This window comes from Schistocerca serialis, chromosome 1 (assembly GCF_023864345.2).
Source record: "Schistocerca serialis cubense isolate TAMUIC-IGC-003099 chromosome 1, iqSchSeri2.2, whole genome shotgun sequence".
Lineage (NCBI taxonomy): Eukaryota > Metazoa > Arthropoda > Insecta > Orthoptera > Acrididae > Schistocerca > Schistocerca serialis.
The window spans coordinates 779,349,109-779,369,519 of record NC_064638.1 but is presented as its reverse complement, the minus strand read 5'-3'; the positions used below and the strand labels follow the sequence as shown (position 1 = coordinate 779,369,519).

General features: G+C 42.0%; 1 protein-coding gene across 3 annotated transcripts; it reads left to right on the top strand.

Annotated features, from left to right (window-relative positions):
* Positions 1-3,209: 3,209 nt before the first annotated feature.
* On the top strand, positions 3,210-16,662 carry LOC126483224 (REPTOR-binding partner). 3 transcript variants are annotated; one of them, XM_050106602.1, is made up of 4 exons: positions 3,210-3,231; positions 11,669-11,762; positions 11,994-12,115; positions 16,337-16,662. In XM_050106602.1, the coding sequence occupies exons 2-4, from the start codon at positions 11,672-11,674 to the stop codon at positions 16,433-16,435; spliced, it is 312 nt and encodes a 103-aa protein (XP_049962559.1). In that variant the 5' UTR covers positions 3,210-3,231; positions 11,669-11,671; the 3' UTR covers positions 16,436-16,662. The 3 variants fall into 3 exon arrangements, with proteins under 3 accessions (XP_049962559.1, XP_049962557.1, XP_049962556.1); XM_050106600.1 differs by lacking the exon at positions 3,210-3,231 and adding an exon at positions 3,325-3,456; XM_050106599.1 differs by lacking the exon at positions 3,210-3,231 and adding an exon at positions 3,468-3,654.
* The last annotated feature ends 3,749 nt before the right edge of the window (positions 16,663-20,411 follow it).

Sequence of the window (20,411 nt, the reverse complement as noted above, 5' to 3'; positions counted from 1 at the left end):
TGTATTCACTTCTAACAATATCTCTGGTATTACTCTAGATGCCAAATTAACTTAGACGAGTCACATAGACTGTATCTCTCATAAGGTTCCACGAGTTATCTCTCTCCTGGAAAAATTAAATACATATATTTCTGAAATACTGCTAATTATATTCTTCTATGCGTTGTTTTACTGTCATCTGAGATATGTCATTCTTCTATGGGATAACTCTTCAGGGGCCAAGAATGTTTTCATTTGGCAAAAGAAAGTGATCAGTATCATCTCTAGGATTACCAAAAGTAACATATCATGTAGGTTTTATTTCAAAGAATTACAGATAATGACAGTCCTCTATATTTATACAGAGTTGTCTCTTGTGTGTGAAGGAAAATTTTAATGATTAAAACTTTATGCTGTTATTTCATAATCATAATACTCATCAAACATAAAAGGCAGATTTATCTACATATCGACTTAAAAAAAATCTAGACTGTTATGAATATATAGTTATAACGTTTTTTCACACATTAGCTGTGCGGGTACACGTTGCCACGCTGCCTTCCTTGGTATCTTTAAAGTAAGAGCGAAAAATGGCTGAAAGAGAAATTGTTTTACACTCTTAAAGAATTTGAAAACTAATCAAAAGTTGACCTGATTTACTAAATGACTCGAATTACTGCTTGTTTGTAGCGTGTCCCACGCCACAACCCTTGCCACCTATCCCATCCTTTCGCTATAGTGTTGACCAGAACAGCATAAGCATTAAGTGAAGCCAATACATCGGATTTCCGGCAGTTCTCCACAAAGGTGGCCTACAGCGATGGATTAAGTTGCACATCACTGTCACATGCAGCCACTGGAGCAGTGGTATGGTATCACTCTGCATAGCAGCCAATGGAGCAGAGGCATGGTATCACTCCCCTTAGCAGTCAAAACCATGGAGATGCTGCATCGCTCTTCACTACTACCTAAGTTGTGCTCTGCAGCTTAGCTGATAGTTCATGGTTTGGAATTCAAGGTTTCTATTCAATGAGTATGTGATCATGGAGTGAGCCTAGTCACAGTAGAAAAATCCAACATGATTCTTAGAGTTGTTCCACAGGCATATGAGTATCCAGCCACAATGTGCATCAGACTGAAGTGGATACTCTTCAACATTGAAAACAGGAGAGAGACTGCACTGTACATTGGGCTTTAACTTCTGACAGGACTATTCAGGACCAGCATGATACATCAATTTGTAAGTTGCGTATTTGTATTCTTTCATCAAAGTATGTCATAGAAAAGTGACTGTTATAATTTGTGTGATGAAGACTCCAGAAGTCATGCCTATTGTAAAGTAGTCAGTTGCACCCCAGTCACACTGACACCAATTGCAGCTTGGAAAAATAGAGACATTCAGTTTCTATCTTCCTGCTATGCATTATTCTTCCTTTGGAATCTTGTCTTACATATGTAATGAATATGTAAGTAACTGAATAATCTCCAACTCAAATTTTCACCGTTAACAAAATTGGGAAGTTTTGTCTATGACCTCTATCCTTTTATTGTGTGTACCTTGGTAACTTCTTAATAATATTTAGTTTCTTATTTAACTATTAAGCATGGTGTGTAATCTTTGTGTATCATCTATTTTCTTTTCTGTGTGTTCTTTTATTGTCTGTTCTTTAGTTATTTGTAGTACAATAGAGAATCTAAGTAAGTCTCCTGACATGTCAATTATGCTTTATAAAATCTCTTGTGTATTACTGATAATGACATCGATTATATGCAATAGCTTAAAGACGGGTGAATAAAAACATAAATAAAAAATTCAAATGTTGTCAGTGATACCACCAATAAAGTGGAATGGGACATAAAGGGCAAAGTAGTTTGGCATGGAAATTTTGAAGTTGATGTTGTTGGTGGGGAGAATGGGGGAGAAGGAATTAACCTATTTGCGTCAGCCTTACATTTGTTATAATTGTCACTTCTTAGTCTTTATGCTATTATTTTTGAATGTTTTCATACACTATCTCGAAAAATATAATACGCCAGGAATAAGGCAAAAACTATTTGGAACATTATTAAACAAGAAAAACACAAAACTCGTAATCCAAATGAAACTGAACCCACAGAAAACAGCTCTGGCAAAAATTGTGACACTTTCAAGTTGTTGGCCACCACTGGCCATCTCTGTGTGCCAATGATTATGTCCCTGCATTTGGTTATAAACAGTGTGTCAAGTAATAAAGAACCAAACAGAGTTGTGTTATATTTACTTGTGCAGACACTATATGTACCCCCAAAGGATTATTTTCAAAAATACATCCCCTAAGTAGATTGCAGTGATCTACTGGCTATGATGGCGTTGCTAACAGATTATTGAAAAGTTGTGCTCACTTGACACGATTATCGTTAAGATATCTTTATAATCAATCAACGACTCAGTGCGTATTTCCTGAGAGACTTAAATATATGGCAGTAACATCCATCTACAAAACTGCAGATATGCAAACCACCTCTAATTACAGATCATTATCCTTATTTCAAAGGCATTTGGAAAGGAAAGAAGGAAAATGAGAGTTTGCCTGTTGTGAAGGGAAATTTTGGAAGACATAAATGCATGGTTAGATGGGGATATGAAACATCGTTCTTCTGAATGCAAGTCCAGTGTGTTAACACCTGCATCACCTTTCTCAGTCAAAAGTATTCGACAATATGGTCTATGATAGAATACTGAAGCATTAAGTGAAAATTATGTAGATTTTACAATAACTGAACAGTGCTGTCAGCTACTCTGTGTGTAAGTAAGAACATAAATTGATTAAGTAATTATCATTTAATAAACGTTTTCTATGTGAAACGACTGTTTCCCGACGTCGTTTCCTACGTATAACGAAAACACAATGGATGAGATAAGTGGACTGTTTTTCCATATAAATATTGCGTCATATGTTTTTACATACACATTTTTGTTATGTACTTAAATGTTATGTCACTTTTCAGCAGTTTCCCCTACAAAATTGACCAGACACACCCATTATGATTTTTCTTTGGCCATTAATAAATTTAGCGGTAGTTCCTTAGTTCTGATATTATATTCTGACTTCTTATGTCATGGATGGCATCTCATAACCTTACTTTCACCGTTCGGTACTGGGCTAGGCGAACTGACGTCGTGTTGAAGTTTGTCTAATGTGAGCACTCCACCATTTGACGACGTCGCCTGACATTCATTTCCATTTATTCCTAGTGTGATTCGGCCTTCAGGTACAGTAATTCATTTCTTTTTGACAAGTAAGGTCTGCACTGTTTTCTGTTCAGTCAATATCATATTGACAACAGAAAAATCCGTGTCAACGTTTCTAAAAGCAAGGTCCTGAAGAATTAATTCTGAACTTGAACACCCATGTGCAAAGATGACGTGATAATCAGAGTGATTCCTGTAGCGAGTAAGGTGATAACTGCTTGTCCTTGATGTGGTGATCGTCATTCGTAAGTAATACACATATCTCTGTGTTAAAACGTCACGCTTATGAGAAAGATATTTGTTGTCTTTGTAGTTTTGACATATGAATTAAGTGTTCTTTGTTGTTACTTTAGTTACATGTTCTGTCATAGTGACATTCGGTAATGTGTATATGAATGGATTTCGAGGAGAAATATCTGGACCACCAAGAAAATGATGAAATGGTGAGAATGTAAGGTAGAAGTAGAATGAACAGGCAAATAATGTGGCTGTCTGCTAGGACATGTGTTGATTTGTAGGTGGATAAACCTTTATCTGAAGTCGTAGCAGATCCGTAGAGGTGCTCTTCATTCTATTATCGAGCATCAAAGACAGGAGGATATATATTTTACGATATTTACCACAGAACTCATCATCACCATGCTACTTTAGTTAATCATATTGACAGGTGTGATCTGATAATCGTCGTGACGAGAATTACTGGATTACTACTATTTATATTGCGTGACGCACATTTTTAATAAACCACATCAAATTTGTGTAGCTTGATTTGTATGCATCTTGCACGGGTCGCGCGTGTATGTGTGGCTACTACTTGGTCATGAAAACATTTCTTTGTATCCTGATAAATTCAGTTTAATTAAAATAAGCATGTTAGTCTGTATGATTTCTCTTGTTTACAGTGAATGCATAGACATGTACCTGTACTTTTTTTTATAGTGATGTTATTTGCCTATACGTACAGCTCTAGTTTGTGGGCACAAGTATTGACGGGTGCTATATTTGCTGCATGGGGTTAAGCTATGTCAGCAGTGTTTTAGGCTTACTATTTTAGATGCTAACAGCATGTCCCATGTTCATATTATGGCCTGCCTGAAATCCACTGTATTTCACGTGGGTAGACAGCTCCACTGTATGGCTCAATGATGGAGGAATCCTCTTGAGTCCGATATTCTGGTGATAAGTAACTTTTCAGTTCAGTATCAAAACTTTTCAATTATCCAGTTGGGGAGTACCCAGGAGTATGTTATCAGAAAGAGCGTATCTGAAGATCTGTGGGTTGGAAAGTGAAATGTTAAATCTATTTATTGGGCAAATTTGTTAGAAAGTTTGAAAACAGAAATGGATAGCCTATGATATTACAGTGAAATCTGTGAAATATACGACAGAATCAGTTTTTAGGTCAGGCCAGTGCAGGCATATCAACATGATGACTTAAAAAATGCATTCATTAAATTAAAGGAGAAGAAAATTGGATTCTGATTGACTGGAATTTGACTGTAGGAAAAAGAAGAGATGGAAGTCGCATAGTAGAATTTTGCACTAACCATAATTCAATTATTTCTAATATCTGCCTTGAGAATCATGAAAGAAAGTTGTTCATATGTAGGGGACCTGGAGATTTCAAATTTCTGGATGGATTATATTGTAAATTTAGACAACAGATTTTAAACTCCAAAACATTTCCACGAGCATTTATTCGCCCTGTCCATAATTTGTCTTGAAAATCGGAAAAAAAAAATCTTAAGAAATTATATAAAGATGGGACCTTGATAAGTTGACACAGGCATAGTTTGATGATAGTTTCACAATGAGCTTTAGGCAGCAGTTAACTTAAACGTGCAATGGAGGAGAGAACACAACAGCAGCTAGACATGAGGTGTGCCAGAGAAAAGTGGTGGATAATGCATGGGATATTAAATTTTATTGCTCAGAGAAAAAAAGCAGGCAGGAATAGCTAGAGAAGAAATGAGAAGCATGCAGGAGCATGATTGAGTGAGAAAATAAAATTTAGAGATCTTTGGGAAAAGACAAGCACCTGTATGAATGAATGTTATGAGCTCATATTGTAAGCTAGTAGTAAACAGAGTGGATGGCGGAAAGGCAGAAGGAATGTACAGGTGTAGTACTGATTTATGAATGGAAAAATTCTTCAGGATAATATAATGAAAAGAGAACTATTCCAGTTCATATAAAAGATATGAAACATACCATCCAGATTTAGGTTTTGTGGTGTTTCCTTAAGTACCTCCTGCACATTTTCCTTCTCATCCTTACAAAACTGAGTTAATTGTAGATACCTAAGAACATTGATAGGAGATTAAACAGTAGCTTTTTCCATCAAATTAGGTGCTGGTCACTGGACTCATATGGGGAAACGGGTTTCATTTGTACCCTTTATTTCATTAAATCAATTCAGGCAAATGCTGGAATAATTTGTTGGTAGGTCATGTCTGATTTGGTCTTCCATCCCTGTTCAGTTGTTCTATATCTGACAAATGTTCTGCGGTAGGGAATTAGACTATTCTACTTTTCATCTGGTTATTTATTAAACCCATAATAAGATTATAACCCTTGCAAGTTATGGAAAAATGTTGGAAGAAAGTATAAGAGAAATATGCTAAAAAGTCACTAATCATATATATCATTTGCTAGTTAATCATCCTTTATTCAGGTAAGATTCTTCCAAATGGCAGTGTCACAGATCATCTTGTGGTGTTTTTGAATTGGTCATTTCGGATTGGTTCAGTTAGCCTTTGTCTTCTGTCGTGAATTAGATTCCAAACGTCTCCACTGTACCTCATGAGCTGATGCGTGCAATACTGTTTATGATGATTCACTCGGATGCTGTTCTCGGCATACCATTGATGCAATTTCAGTGTCAGGTTTCATCCACCTCTCATCTGTTACCTGACAACACCACTATGGCACATGCTGCATGCTTATTCATTAGTAACTTGCAGTCAACAGGTACACGTTAAACACAACTCGGTCACACCACAAGGAAAGGGGTAATGTGCATGGAGAAAGAAAACAGTTTCTGATCAGGCAGCTACGTAACTGTTAGGTCTGCTGACCAGAAATACCGTAAGACCCTTCTGTTCATTAACAAGCTTGTTTAATTGTACATTTATACTGGTTTTTGTATTTGCTTCTTATTGTAGACATTTGTTTCATGAATAAACTGTAACTTTTCCACACATTGGCTTTGACCACTGACATATCCCACTTTATTCAGAAGTTTCATCAGTGTTTTGACACACACACACACACACACACACACACACACACACACCTGTGATATTTAAGAAGCAAAGACCTTACTCAGTTTCATAAATTATCTTCTCTGGTGACACTTCAGACATTCCGCCAACAAGAGGCCAGGAAAAATTTAATTGTAGCAGCCATATTGTCACCCATAGCGGCAACCAAAGAACGGCTACTAAATTTTTTCGTGAGAACTGTGCCTAATACCTGACAAAATAAACAACAAAAACTGTCAAATCATTAACAACATGTAGAAGTAGCAATTTCAAAGCTGAAAACAAATCAGTAACCAATGAACCTAAAACAGCATGTCAATGCAACAGAAACAAAACTCCCAGTGGCACACTAATATCACTCAAAGAATTGAGAAACATAAATACCTCACCCTAGAGTGCACAACATGCTCTCTGCAAAATCAGTCCATTGCAAACATGACACAACTCAATAATGCAACACAACTGTTACTTTGAGTCAAAGCTGACATTGGTATCCCAGCTTTTGGTTGACCCCTTGGTTGGTAGTGTGCCATTTCATGTAGCCATTAGGAAGCTAGTTCTAAGTAACTTGCATTAAATATCTGCTGCCACATCTATCTTTTTCTGCTTTTTTAATTCTAATTGTATAACAAATGCCACAAAATAAGTTTGTCACTTTTGTGAAATTAGGGTCAAATGGAACGCACAGTCTATGGTGTATAGACAATTTGGATTTAGTTTCAGAATAAAGACTTGGTTGTGAAATTATTTAATGTCAATGGTGCGTTCCACCCTTTACAGGCATCTCCAGATTGTCTATAAAAACAAGAAACCAGTCAACTAGCAACAGAGGAAGGCGTATGGTCCTATCTTGCATGACTTAGCAGGTAAAATGAACTGAAGGTAATAGGAACTTGCATAAAAGCATCTGGATATGAAACCCATGTCATACAACTATATAAAACAGAAAAGTGGTGGAATAGTAAAGTACTCCATCTATCATTAAAACAAACAAAATGTAAGGTGGACCTAATTAGAGGAAAGGAAAACCACTAGTTCATCATCAAGAAGGTACAGAAAGCCGCAGAAATTTCAACAACATATCACATATTATTTTGAACGCACCAAGTGATACCCCCATGGTAGTCCAAAATAGGGCCACGCTTGCAAAAATGAAGGTGGTATGATCGGTTTTATTGTTTTTATACGCTCCTGGAAATTGAAATAAGAACACCGTGAATTCATTGTCCCAGGAAGGGGAAACTTTATTGACACATTCCTGGGGTCAGATACATCACATGATCACACTGACAGAACCACAGGCACATAGACACAGGCAACAGAGCATGCACAATGTCGGCACTAGTACAGTGTATATCCACCTTTCGCAGCAATGCAGGCTGCTATTCTCCCATGGAGACGATCGTAGAGATGCTGGATGTAGTCCTGTGGAACGGCTTGCCATGCCATTTCCACCTGGCGCCTCAGTTGGACCAGCGTTCGTGCTGGACGTGCAGACCGCGTGAGACGACGCTTCATCCAGTCCCAAACAAGCTCAATGGGGGACAGATCCGGAGATCTTGCTGGCCAGGGTAGTTGACTTACACCTTCTAGAGCACGTTGGGTGGCACGGGATACATGCGGACGTGCATTGTCCTGTTGGAACAGCAAGTTCCCTTGCCGGTCTAGGAATGGTAGAACGATGGGTTCGATGACGGTTTGGATGTACCGTGCACTATTCAGTGTCCCCTCGACGATCACCAGTGGTGTACGGCCAGTGTAGGAGATCGCTCCCCACACCATGATGCCGGGTGTTGGCCCTGTGTGCCTCGGTTGTATGCAGTCCTGATTGTGGCGCTCACCTGCACGGCGCCAAACACGCATACGACCATCATTGGCACCAAGGCAGAAGCGACTCTCATCGCTGAAGACGACACGTCTCCATTCGTCCCTCCATTCACGCCTGTCGCGACACCACTGGAGGCGGGCTGCACGATGTTGGGGCGTGAGCGGAAGACGGCCTAACGGTGTGCGGGACCGTAGCCCAGCTTCATGGAGACGGTTGCGAATGGTCCTCGCCGATACCCCAGGAGCAACAGTGTCCCTAATTTGCTGGGAAGTGGCGGTGCGGTCCCCTACGGCACTGCGTAGGATCCTACGGTCTTGGCGTGCATCTGTGCGTCGCTGCAGTCCAGTCCCAGGTCGACGGGCACGTGCACCTTCCGCCGACCACTGGCGACAACATCGATGTACTGTGGAGACCTCACGCCCCACGTGTTGAGCAATTCGGCGGTACGTCCACCCGGCCTCCCGCATGCCCACTATACGCCCTCGCTCAAAGTCCGTCAACTGCACATACGGTTCACGTCCACGCTGTCGCGGCATGCTACCAGTGTTAAAGACTGCGATGGAGCTCCGTATGCCACGGCAAACTGGCTGACACTGACGGCGGCGGTGCACAAATGCTGCGCAGCTAGCGCCATTCGACGGCCAACACCGCGGTTCCTGGTGTGTCCGCTGTGCCGTGCGTGTGATCATTGCTTGTACAGCCCTCTCGCAGTGTCCGGAGCAAGTATGGTGGGTCTGACACACCGGTGTCAATGTGTTCTTTTTTCCATTTCCAGGAGTGTAGATAATTGGGTGATGTCCTGAAGGGTTGAAACACATCATTGACATTAAAAAATTTTGCAGCCAAGATTGTTTTTATTTCGAAATACATTGGAAACTTGTTGCTGTACCACTCTGCCATGGAGTGGAATAATTTTTATTTAGATTTTTCACAATTATGTATATGCATTGCTAAACAAACTTTTGTTGTGTGCCATGTGCTGCTCCTCTTGTCTTGTACTTAAAACCAACTGTTTACATTCTCTTCTTTACATGCCCTTCTGTTTGTTGCATCATACAATGAGCCAACATTCCACTCCAAACATGTAAGTAATGGCACTGCCTTTTCAAGGACTCAATTGTTTCAGGTTATTAATTAAATTCACAAATATAACAGGAGGGGAGATTTGACTGTTCTCTCCTGATTATGACTTTGGCATAAATAAGTGAAGTTCACAGGTACAAATTTATCATAGCTATGAATTATCAGACAAAGAGCAGACATTTTTTTTAAAAAATACTTGAAAGCTGTTTATTCCTAAAACTCCTTCATACTACTTGCAGCATTTGTAAATGTTTAAACTTGGTGGTAAAAAATCTGATGAAATTTGGATTACTGGTAGAGGAAGATGATCTATGTATGGAAGGTGTTACATTTTGTCTAAGTATGAAAACAAAAGAAGTATCTTCAGTGACCCAGTTAAAAGTTTCAGTAAAATGTTAGCTTTGTTGAGTTGTCCATATTAGAATTTTGAGGTTTTGGGGGGATCATCAAAGACACCAACCACTTTCTCGAACGCCTGGAATCCTTACCCAATCTGTTACCTCCGGAAACCATCCTTGTAACCATTGATGCCACATCCTTATATACAAATATCCCGCACGTCCAGGGCCTCGCTGCGATGGAGCACTTCCTTTCGCGCCGATCACCTGCTACCCTACCTAAAACCTCTTTTCTCATTACCTTAGCCAACTTCATCATAACCCACAACTTCTTCACATTTGAGGGCCAGACATACCAACAATTAAAGGGAACAGCCATGGGTACCAGGATGGCCCCCTCGTATGCCAACCTATTTATGGGTTGCTTAGAGGAAGTCTTGGTTACCCAAGCCTACCAACGAAAGTTTGGTACAGATTTATTGATGACATCTTCATGATCTGGACTCACAGTGAAGAACTACTCCAGAATTTCCTCTCCAACCTCAACTCCTTTGGTTCCATCAGATTCACCTGGTCCTACCAAATTCCATGCCACTTTCCTTGATGTTGACCTCCGTCTGTCCAGTGGCCAGCTTCACACATCCGTCCACATCAAACCCACTAACAAGCAACAGTACCTCCATTATGACAGCTGCCACCCATTCTATATCAAATGGCCCCTTCCCTACAGCTTAGGTCTTCGTGGCAAATGAATCTGCTCCAGTCCTGAATCCCTGAACCATTACACCAATAACCTGAGAACAGCTTTCGCATCCCGCAGCTACCCTCCCAACCTGGTACAGAAGCAAATAGCTAGAGCCACTTCCTCATCCCCTCAAACCCATAACCTCCCACAGAAGAACCCTAAAAGTGCCCCACTTGTGACAGGATACTTTCTGGGACTGGATCACTCACTGAATGTGGCTCTCCAGCAGGGATACGACTTCCTCAAATCCTGCCCTGAAATGAGATCCATCCTTCATGAAGTCTTCCTCACTCCACCAAGAGTGTCTCTTCGCCGTCCATCTAACCTTCTTAACCTCTTGGTCCATCCCTATGAAATCCCCAAACCACCTTCCCTACCCTCTGGCTCCTACCCTTGTAACTGTCCCTGGTGTAAAACCTGTCCCATGCATCCTCCCACCACCACCACCACCACCACCACCACCACCACCTACTCCATTCCTGTAACCCAGAAGGTGTACACGATCAAAGGCAGAGCCACGTGTGAAAGCACCCATGTGATTTACCAACTGACATGCCTGCACCGTGTAGCCTTCTATGTCTGAATGACCAGCAACAGACTGTCCATTCGCATGAACGGACACAGGCAGAGAGTGTTTGTTGGTAATGAGGATCACCCTGTGGCTAAACATGCCTTGGTGCATGGCCAGCACATCTTGGCACAGTGTTACACCATCTGGGTTATCTGGATACTTCCCACTGACACCAACCTATCAGAACTCCGGAGATGGGAACTTGCCTTTCAATATATTCTCTCTTCCAATTACCCACCAGGCCTCAACCTCCGCTAATTTCAAGTTGCCTCCCCTCGTACCTCACCTGTCATTCAACATCATCTTTGCCTCTGTACTTCCGCCTCGACTGACATCTCTGCCCAACCTCTTTGCATTTACATATGTCTGCCTGTGTCTGTATACGTGCGGATGGATATATGTGTGTGTGTGTGTGTGTGTGTGTGTGTGTGTGTGTGTGTGTGTCCTTTTTTCCTCCTAAGGTAAGTCTTTCCACTCCCGGGATACACTAGCAACTTGTAAATTATTAAGTGTACATATGTGAAGCTCAAATATCCTTCTCTGATAATGTTTTGAATTGTAGAACACTTAATACCATTGTTGAAGATGCAAAAATTATTTGTAAATTTCTTATATTTTTATTTATCCAGGAAATGAATCGGTGTGAACGTAAAGAAGGTGGTAAGCGTGGTCGGAAGCCTGGTAGGAAATCAAGTGACAAAATTGATGTGAAAGCAAAATTAGGTGAGACAGAATTTTGATCCCTCATTTTTGGACATCGTAGAGATACCTGTAAAATATTGTCCCTTTCTGTATCATAGTTTTTTTTTTATTGATCATACATATTTCACAGAAACTTAAATTGCATTTAGTCATGAAATTACTCACTAAACACAGTGTAGATGAATTATATTTGGTTTAACATGGTTGTCGCTGATTGCACTTTCTTTTCTTTGCTATCTGTACGGTTTTTAGAGCGAAGCAGACAAAGTGCAAGAGAATGTAGAGCAAGGAAAAAATTAAGATACCAGTACTTAGAAGAACTTGTGGCTGACCGGGAAAAGGCTGTTCTAGCACTGCGGAAGGAACTTGAAAAGGTAAGGAATGCCATTATCCTCTGTGTTCTCTTCTTTTATAAATGAGAGCCTTCCTTCCTATAGGAAAATAAACCAAAATTGAAACAACCGTTTAATTTGTTGTTGACTGAATAACAAACCTGGCTAGCAGTTACTTCATACTTTTCACCATGTCATTAGACATTGTTTATATAGGGCAAATTATCTAAAACTTGCGTCACAAATATTGTGGAAATGGAGAGTTGTATTGATGTGCGACTTTTGGAGAATGGATTGATAGCCAGGGGCTCATATTGTTAGCCGATCAACACTTAGAAAGTGTATTTTTGTGCAAAAATAAACTTTCTTGAATAGGAAAATGCCTATTGAAATTAATATACTAAAAGTCAGTGGTGTTTATTGCTGGATTCTAGCAAATAAGATGTTTGAGAGATTGCATTTTCAAAATACAATCTTCCAAACATCTTACACTAGAATCATTTTTTCACTCAACACTTGTACAATACCTGTGATAGGACAACCAAAGAATGACATTAGTGCATGTACTAGTTACGTGGATTCTGACCAGTAATGAGACTAGTGACCCTGACAGGTTGTGTTCAAAATAACCACCAGCAGCGACAATACATGCTTTGTCTGGTATAGAATGACTGCTTACACATGCTAGGGTTTCAGCAGTGATGTCTGAGCAGGCTGCAGTAGTAAGTTATTGCACATATTGTCAGATGTAGTTTGTATATCCTTGTAGACAGTGTCTTTCAACTTTCCCCCCAGAAAGTGTACAGATATCAAATCCAGGGAACAGGCTGGCCAAGGTACAGGTCCTGTGTCCAATCCAATGATTTGGAAACCAAGGACCTGCAGTAGTACTTCATGCACTATGGGCTGGACTGCCATCATGTTGTTACTACAGGTTCCTCCTAGTCTGCAGAGGAATGTCCTCTAGCATCCATGGTAGATGGTCAGTTTGGAGGCTGTGATACTTGCGCTTGTTGAGTGTTCCATCTACGAAAATTGGGCCTGTGAAATGACATTGACATTCCACCTGACAAATTCCAATGGAGGTTGTCAAAAGACCAATAGTGCCTGTTCTGTCAGTTTACTTGGCTGTGATTGGTAAATGTGGCTTCATCACTAAACAAGATGCTTAATTCGTCTACAGTGTCCTGTCTTAATGCTCATGTACAGAACTTAACATGATTCTCATAATTGTTTCCATACAGCTGTTGATGGAGAGATATGTGATAGGCATGGAACTTGTCAATGGAGAATGTATAGGATACTTGCCTGATTCAAGCCACATCCGTGTGTGGTTGCGTACGAGGTAATGTGCAGATCAACTGCAACAGCAGCAAGAATATTAATTACCCCTCTCCTGTCGCCGCTTATTTGCTTCTGTCGGTCGCCGCTTGTTTGCTTCTGTCGGTCGCCGCTTGTTTGCTTCTGTCGGTCGCCGCTTGTTTGCTTCTGTCGGTCGCCGCTTGTTTGCTTCTGTCGGTCGCCGCTTGTTTGCTTCTGTCGGTCGCCGCTTGTTTGCTTCTGTCGGTCGCCGCTTGTTTGCTTCTGTCGGTCGCCGCTTGTTTGCTTCTGTCGGTCGCCGCTTGTTTGCTTCTGTCGGTCGCCGCTTGTTTGCTTCTGTCGGTCGCCGCTTGTTTGCTTCTGTCGGTCGCCGCTTGTTTGCTTCTGTCGGTCGCCGCTTGTTTGCTTCTGTCGGTCGCCGCTTGTTTGCTTCTGTCGGTCGCCGCTTGTTTGCTTCTGTCGGTCGCCGCTTGTTTGCTTCTGTCGGTCGCCGCTTGTTTGCTTCTGTCGGTCGCCGCTTGTTTGCTTCTGTCGGTCGCCGCTTGTTTGCTTCTGTCGGTCGCCGCTTGTTTGCTTCTGTCGGTCGCCGCTTGTTTGCTTCTGTCGGTCGCCGCTTGTTTGCTTCTGTCGGTCGCCGCTTGTTTGCTTCTGTCGGTCGCCGCTTGTTTGCTTCTGTCGGTCGCCGCTTGTTTGCTTCTGTCGGTCGCCGCTTGTTTGCTTCTGTCGGTCGCCGCTTGTTTGCTTCTGTCGGTCGCCGCTTGTTTGCTTCTGTCGGTCGCCGCTTGTTTGCTTCTGTCGGTCGCCGCTTGTTTGCTTCTGTCGGTCGCCGCTTGTTTGCTTCTGTCGGTCGCCGCTTGTTTGCTTCTGTCGGTCGCCGCTTGTTTGCTTCTGTCGGTCGCCGCTTGTTTGCTTCTGTCGGTCGCCGCTTGTTTGCTTCTGTCGGTCGCCGCTTGTTTGCTTCTGTCGGTCGCCGCTTGTTTGCTTCTGTCGGTCGCCGCTTGTTTGCTTCTGTCGGTCGCCGCTTGTTTGCTTCTGTCGGTCGCCGCTTGTTTGCTTCTGTCGGTCGCCGCTTGTTTGCTTCTGTCGGTCGCCGCTTGTTTGCTTCTGTCGGTCGCCGCTTGTTTGCTTCTGTCGGTCGCCGCTTGTTTGCTTCTGTCGGTCGCCGCTTGTTTGCTTCTGTCGGTCGCCGCTTGTTTGCTTCTGTCGGTCGCCGCTTGTTTGCTTCTGGCGGTCGCCGCTTGATTGCTTCTGGCGGTCGCCGCTTGATTGCTTCTGGCGGTCTTTCTGCAATGGTGAATCTCATTGTCCTCTCATCACCTGCTGCTTGCACTGTCACACCCTGACTAGCAAGTTGCGGTACACTCAGGGAACACACAATCTGTCTGTAATCAAACATAACAACATTGTACCCATTAACTATGCGGGTTGAATGGCACGGACAAGTGCCAGTGTGGAAACTTCTCAAAACATGGTAGCTTGTAAATGAATCGCTTTAGGCTCGTGCAGTGAACTCACCGACATTCTAATTGACCATACTTCTAGTTTGTTAATGTCAAAAGGCATTGTTCCATTAAAAAATGTGTGCTTGCACAGAAAATACACAATCTGTCTGTTGGTTAACAATACGGGTCCCTGACTACCAGCCCATTGTGTGAAAATTGCTCATCAATAGCACTTTCCAGTGCAAAATTTACGTGATTGAACCTGTTTATCTATTCCTGGAAAGAACTGAGAAACACTGTGCCAAGCTCAAAATCACTGTCAGAGATACCTTCTTATGACAGTTGATTTTCCATATCTTGAAGCAGTCTGGCAGTCCACAAAGAATTGCTTTGGTTGCTGAAAGGTAGTGCTTGCTGCAGTAATGGTGTTTGGTACATTGCATGTGCCTCCTGAGTTATTGTAAATTCTGAGTATCTTTTGCAACACAATCAGCTAGATGGAACGATAAGAGGTGCTCTCTGTTCAGTCCATTTTTAAAAAATAAATTAATTTGATGTTACAAATGATGCTAACTGAAGTTGACTGAAGTCATGCTGTAAACTTGCCAAAAAAAATGCTACTGTTGTAGGGCATGTTTCTTCTTGGCCCCGTAATCTGTTGAGAAAGTGGAAGCATGTTGTAACAGTTTTTATGAGGCACATGTTTTGTTCGATTATTAGAGATCACACAACTGCTATGGATGCTGCTCGCAAATAACTCAAACGGAACAGTGAAAAATTGACTAGGCAGGTCGCACTGTTAAGAATACTGGCAAGGCTATAGTCCAGACACAGAAAATAAGATGTGCATATAAACACAATGTAATTGGCACTAACAATTCCATGTAGTATTTTGTTACTGAGTTTCTTCTTCTTGCTAAAAATTTGCCTGCTGCAAAAATTTCTGGGCATTCATGTTTCATCAGTGTTTATTATGTTGTAATTATTTTGAACTGTTGCTGCCACTTTCATAAAAAAAAAGGCAAAATCTGTTACTTTCAAAAGTGGCAACATAACTGCCTGCAAATGACTTTGATCTTGTAAATCTTTGAAAATATTTTATGATCCATTCTTGTGCAATATAGATATTATAACTCATTTAATTATATTGGATAAATTGTATATGTGCTTTCTGGACAAATTAATTTGTCATTGTTTGCACAGGCTCAGACACACAAATGTTCATTAAGCTGTATCCTGAATGTTATTGAGAGTTCATTAAATTACTGTTGCTTACATTTTATTTATGTGTGTGTTATGGCCTTTCAGTTGGTGCTTTAAACCATTTATATGCTAAAATCTAAAGTTTCTTTAACTGCTGAATTGTTCATGTTGTAATAACAGTATGACGTTTTGTCGCATAGTTCATTATAAAGATTTAAATGATATCATTTGTAAACTTATTTGGCAAGTGTGAGAAATAGTATACTGACAATATTTCCTGCCCTTTTTGTGGTTACAGTATAGATTGTGGGGAAAGGAACTAGATGAAGGCCGTATGCCAGAGGGCATGCAGGTACTTCTGGAGGAAATTGGAGCTGTGAAACAAGAAAAGTGTTGAACTTCAGTATGGACACAATTTTGAGTATTGTGTATCTTTTTTGTACATATAAATGCATGATGGAGAATTTTTATGTGAACATTATATAAATGTAGTTTTCAGTTTTTGAATGTTGATATGTTCTGTACATATTGTTGTGTAAATCTGTCCACTGTACTCAAAAGAATGTTAATGTGTAAAGATGTATGTAACATGATGGAGCATATTATCTACAGAAAAATAACCAACTTTTCTGCTTGATTCTTTTTTGGAAGATACAAAGATGGCCAAGAAAGTGTCTTGGATATTAATATTTTTTGTAAACTTTTGATGTATTAACCAGGGAACAAAGAGCTGTTGTTGCCTTACATTGTCACATGTTCTCCTACAGCAAAAAAACACACACTCTCTCTCTCTCTCTCTCTCTCTCTCTCTCTGTGTGTGTGTGTGTGTGTGTGTGTGTGTGTGTGTGTGTGTGTGTGTGTGTGTGTGTTTTGCTTGGAGAAAATATGTGTGTGTGTGTGTGTGTGTGTGTGTGTGTGTGTGTGTGTGTGTGTGTGTGTTTTGCTTGGAGAAAATAAATGTGCATCATATTACTGCGCAGATAGTCAAAGTAACTGTAAAAATATGTCATGAAAGTACGTTCCTTTTGATTGGAATACACTGAACTGGCTTTGGCAAATTAATATATATGTCCGTTTAATCAGGTATAGTGTCATGTTTGTCATTCAATACACCTTGATTTCTCAGTGACAGCTAATGGGCTTACTTACTGTTCCTTGAAAAGAAACTTTTAAATTTAGGCTTAAGTGCTTTACCAATAAAGAACAGAACAGCTAAAAAAATAGTTAAATCTGGCCATGGACCGAGTTTCTTACTTCACTTCTAATATTAACATGTTGACTGCCCTAGCTTGCCAGTACACACAGCAGAGCCTTACGTGCGACACGGACTTAATCTGGTGGTGAAACTTCCATCACTACGTGTGACAATCAAAGGGTTAATCTCAAATATTTCTGACCATGTGAGTGGGATTATAATGGAAGATGCATTCCCCTCACAAGAACAATGTTTACGTAATTGACTTCCTGCCTCATGAGAATGTAAACATATTGGTACATAGATGTAAATGATTTACCTGGAATATATTTAATGTACGTTAATCTTTTTTTGTATTCAAAGCATACACCTGGTTTTCCACTTTGCTATGCTCATCCGTATTGAAACAGATGACCTGATTTTAGTCCTATACATTCAGTTTTGTCACATTGCTTATAACCTTTTCTCATCATGTTCGATATTGTTTAATGTCTTTTACAACTCTAACATATCTTCCATGCAGTTTTTTCATCCCTGATTTAGAGCATAAAAATTAGTGAGTTGTGAAGATCCATGTTATTGTTTATTCTGCTAAAATTCACATAGTATTATGCAGCTAAGTATGTTCTATGGCGTGAAGCCTCTGTCCACTGCTCCCAAAAATCTTTCACCTGGGCTGGAATACTAATGTCCCATGAGCCTGCATGTGGTAGTAAGACCTACGAATGATGCACTAATCCACTAGTTAAAGAAGTTTGCGAAGATGTGTGTATAGGGTTAACCTTTGGCGGAAAGATGTTCACAGCAGTCTAAGCTTATAACTTTGTTCCTTAGTCTCCAATCCCAGGATCAACAGAACCAAGTGGAGAAGTTGGCATTTCGTATGTCATGCTACATCCCTCTGTTACAAGCAGACATGTCAGATGATGATGTCCCCCTGCGGGTCCAGGGGTTAGAATAGGCCCAAGGTTATTCCTGCCTGTTGTAAGAGGCAACTAAAAGGAGTCTTACACGTTTCAGCCTTTATGTGATGGTCCCCTGTAGGGTTTGACCTCCATTTTTCAAAATTTCCCTGAACAGCGAGCCAATTGGGGAAGGGCCCCTTACATGGTGCATAGTGTCCATGAGGCGCTGAGACCTGTCACATCCTTCGTCGACATGGATCTGCACTTCAGCTCATTCTCCAACTGTTGGGCGAGGTCACCCTCCTGGGTGCATATTTTTCCATCAACTGTGCAGTACACTTTCTGTGCTGATGATGATAATGGATTTGCTTGTTTGGTTGCACCTGATATCCAACATAGTAGCCAGTCTGTTGTGGTGGGGCTGCCATGCTGCCATGTACCCTGTTGGTTGTAGCCCCCTGACCACACAGGGATAGCTCTGCTGATGCATGCGCCGTTACCTCCCCACGTATGCTGAGGAGTAGATGCCAGTCACCCTGGGGCATCGGGACTCCCGGCAATTGCCATCTTGCCAGGTGGCCTTTGCTGCAGCTGAGTGGCACCCGTGGAGAGGCCCCCTGGTTGGAGTGGGTGGCATCAAGGCAGGTGACGCGCTATGAAGCGTAGTACATCATCTCTTGCTGGTGGTCAAACACCAGCCGTCCTCAAGCGTTCGTGGGCTCAACCCAACACACAGAAGTATGACCCCAAATTGTTACCCACCCTGGCCACACCATGGGAGTAACTTCAGGCTAAGGATGGCCGTGGCTCTTATTTGCCCTGGAACCTTGTACGTTCGAGAGCTGATGGAGAATCTTTCATGATGATGAAGCCTCAGTTTTTTGTTGAGCATTTAGAGGGGAAGTTTGGGAAGGTGGAGGGCTTGTCCAAAATGAGATCTGGGTCAGTCTTCATCAAAACAGCATCCTCTGCCCAGTTATGGTTGTTACTTGTGGCAACTGGGGGGTGTTTCTGTAACAATCACACCCCATAAGAGCTTAAATATGGTCCAGGGTATCATATTTCACAGGGACCTTCTTTTGCAGTCTGACAACGAGCTGCTTTCCAGTTTAGAGTGGCGAGATGTACATTTCGTTCGGCTTGCCCACTGGGGTTTGAGGGATAATTAGGTTGCCATCAGTGCCTTTATCTTGGCCTTCGAGGGTGATGCATTACCCGAGAAGGTCCAGGTGATGGTCTACCATTGTGATGTAAAGCCCTATATCCATCCCTCAATGCGGTGCTTTAAATGCTGGAAGTTCAACCATATGTCTTGCCACTGTACTTCCAGCATCACATGTCGAGATTGCGGTCGCCCATCACATCCCAATACTCCATGTGCCCCGCCTCCCATCTGTGTCAACTGTGGAGAGCACCATTCACCTTGCTCACCTGACTGCAGGATTCTCCAGAAAGAAAGGAAAAAATGGAATACAAGACCTTGGACTGACTGACCTACACTGAGGCTAAGAGGAAATTTGAATGCCTACATCCTGTATGTATGACATTGTCTTACTCTGCCACTACAACAGTTCTAGACCTATCAGCTCCGTCTACCCCAGTCACCTCTCAGAGCCAGAAGACTCCACCTGCCCCCTTGATGGTGGGCACTTTCCTCCCTGTTGCTCCTGCACCACCTACTTCGGAAGCAACACCCCCTCCCCCCCCCCCCCCACCCCCCCCACCCAGCCATCAGGGATATCAATCCCCTCTTCTGGGCCGGAGAAGCATAAGTCTTCGGCTCCTTTTTCTAGGAAGGGGTCCCTTGGGGTCACTCCCTTCCCAGATTCCTGCTGGTGGGAAAGATGACACCTGCTAGTGGCTGAAGAGCCCTAAAGCAGCTGGTCGTAGGGCTTCATGCTCGTCCTCGGTCCCGGAGACTGAATCAGTGAAGTCCTCGCAGCCAGTTAAACCCAAGGAGCAGCGAGAGAAATCCAAAAAGAATATCCCCAAGACCATAGGAATTGTGGTGGTACCCACACCGCTGCTACATACAAGCTCTCTGTCTGAGGATGAGGTGGAGATTCTGGTGTTTGCTGTGGACCTAGATCTTGCCGGACCCTTGGACACAATGGATATAGATTGCTCAGGCAATATGTCGGGGGCAGTAGGTGACCCTGAGGCATAAACTGCCACATTGAATGTTCCATGCCTTCCCAGTCACACGATGACGTCATCCTCCAGTGGAATTGCGGTGGTTTTTTCCACCACCTGGCTGAGCTATGGCAACTGTT

Bases quoted from the DNA above. Each gene is read 5' to 3' on its own strand.
- LOC126483224 (XM_050106599.1), top strand. From the start codon at position 3,607: ATGGATTTCGAGGAGAAATATCTGGACCACCAAGAAAATGATGAAATG. The intron at 11,763-11,993 runs GTGAGACAGAAT...TACGGTTTTTAG, and splicing joins TGATGTGAAAGCAAAATTAG to AGCGAAGCAGACAAAGTGCA. The intron at 12,116-16,336 runs GTAAGGAATGCC...TTGTGGTTACAG, and splicing joins TGCGGAAGGAACTTGAAAAG to TATAGATTGTGGGGAAAGGA.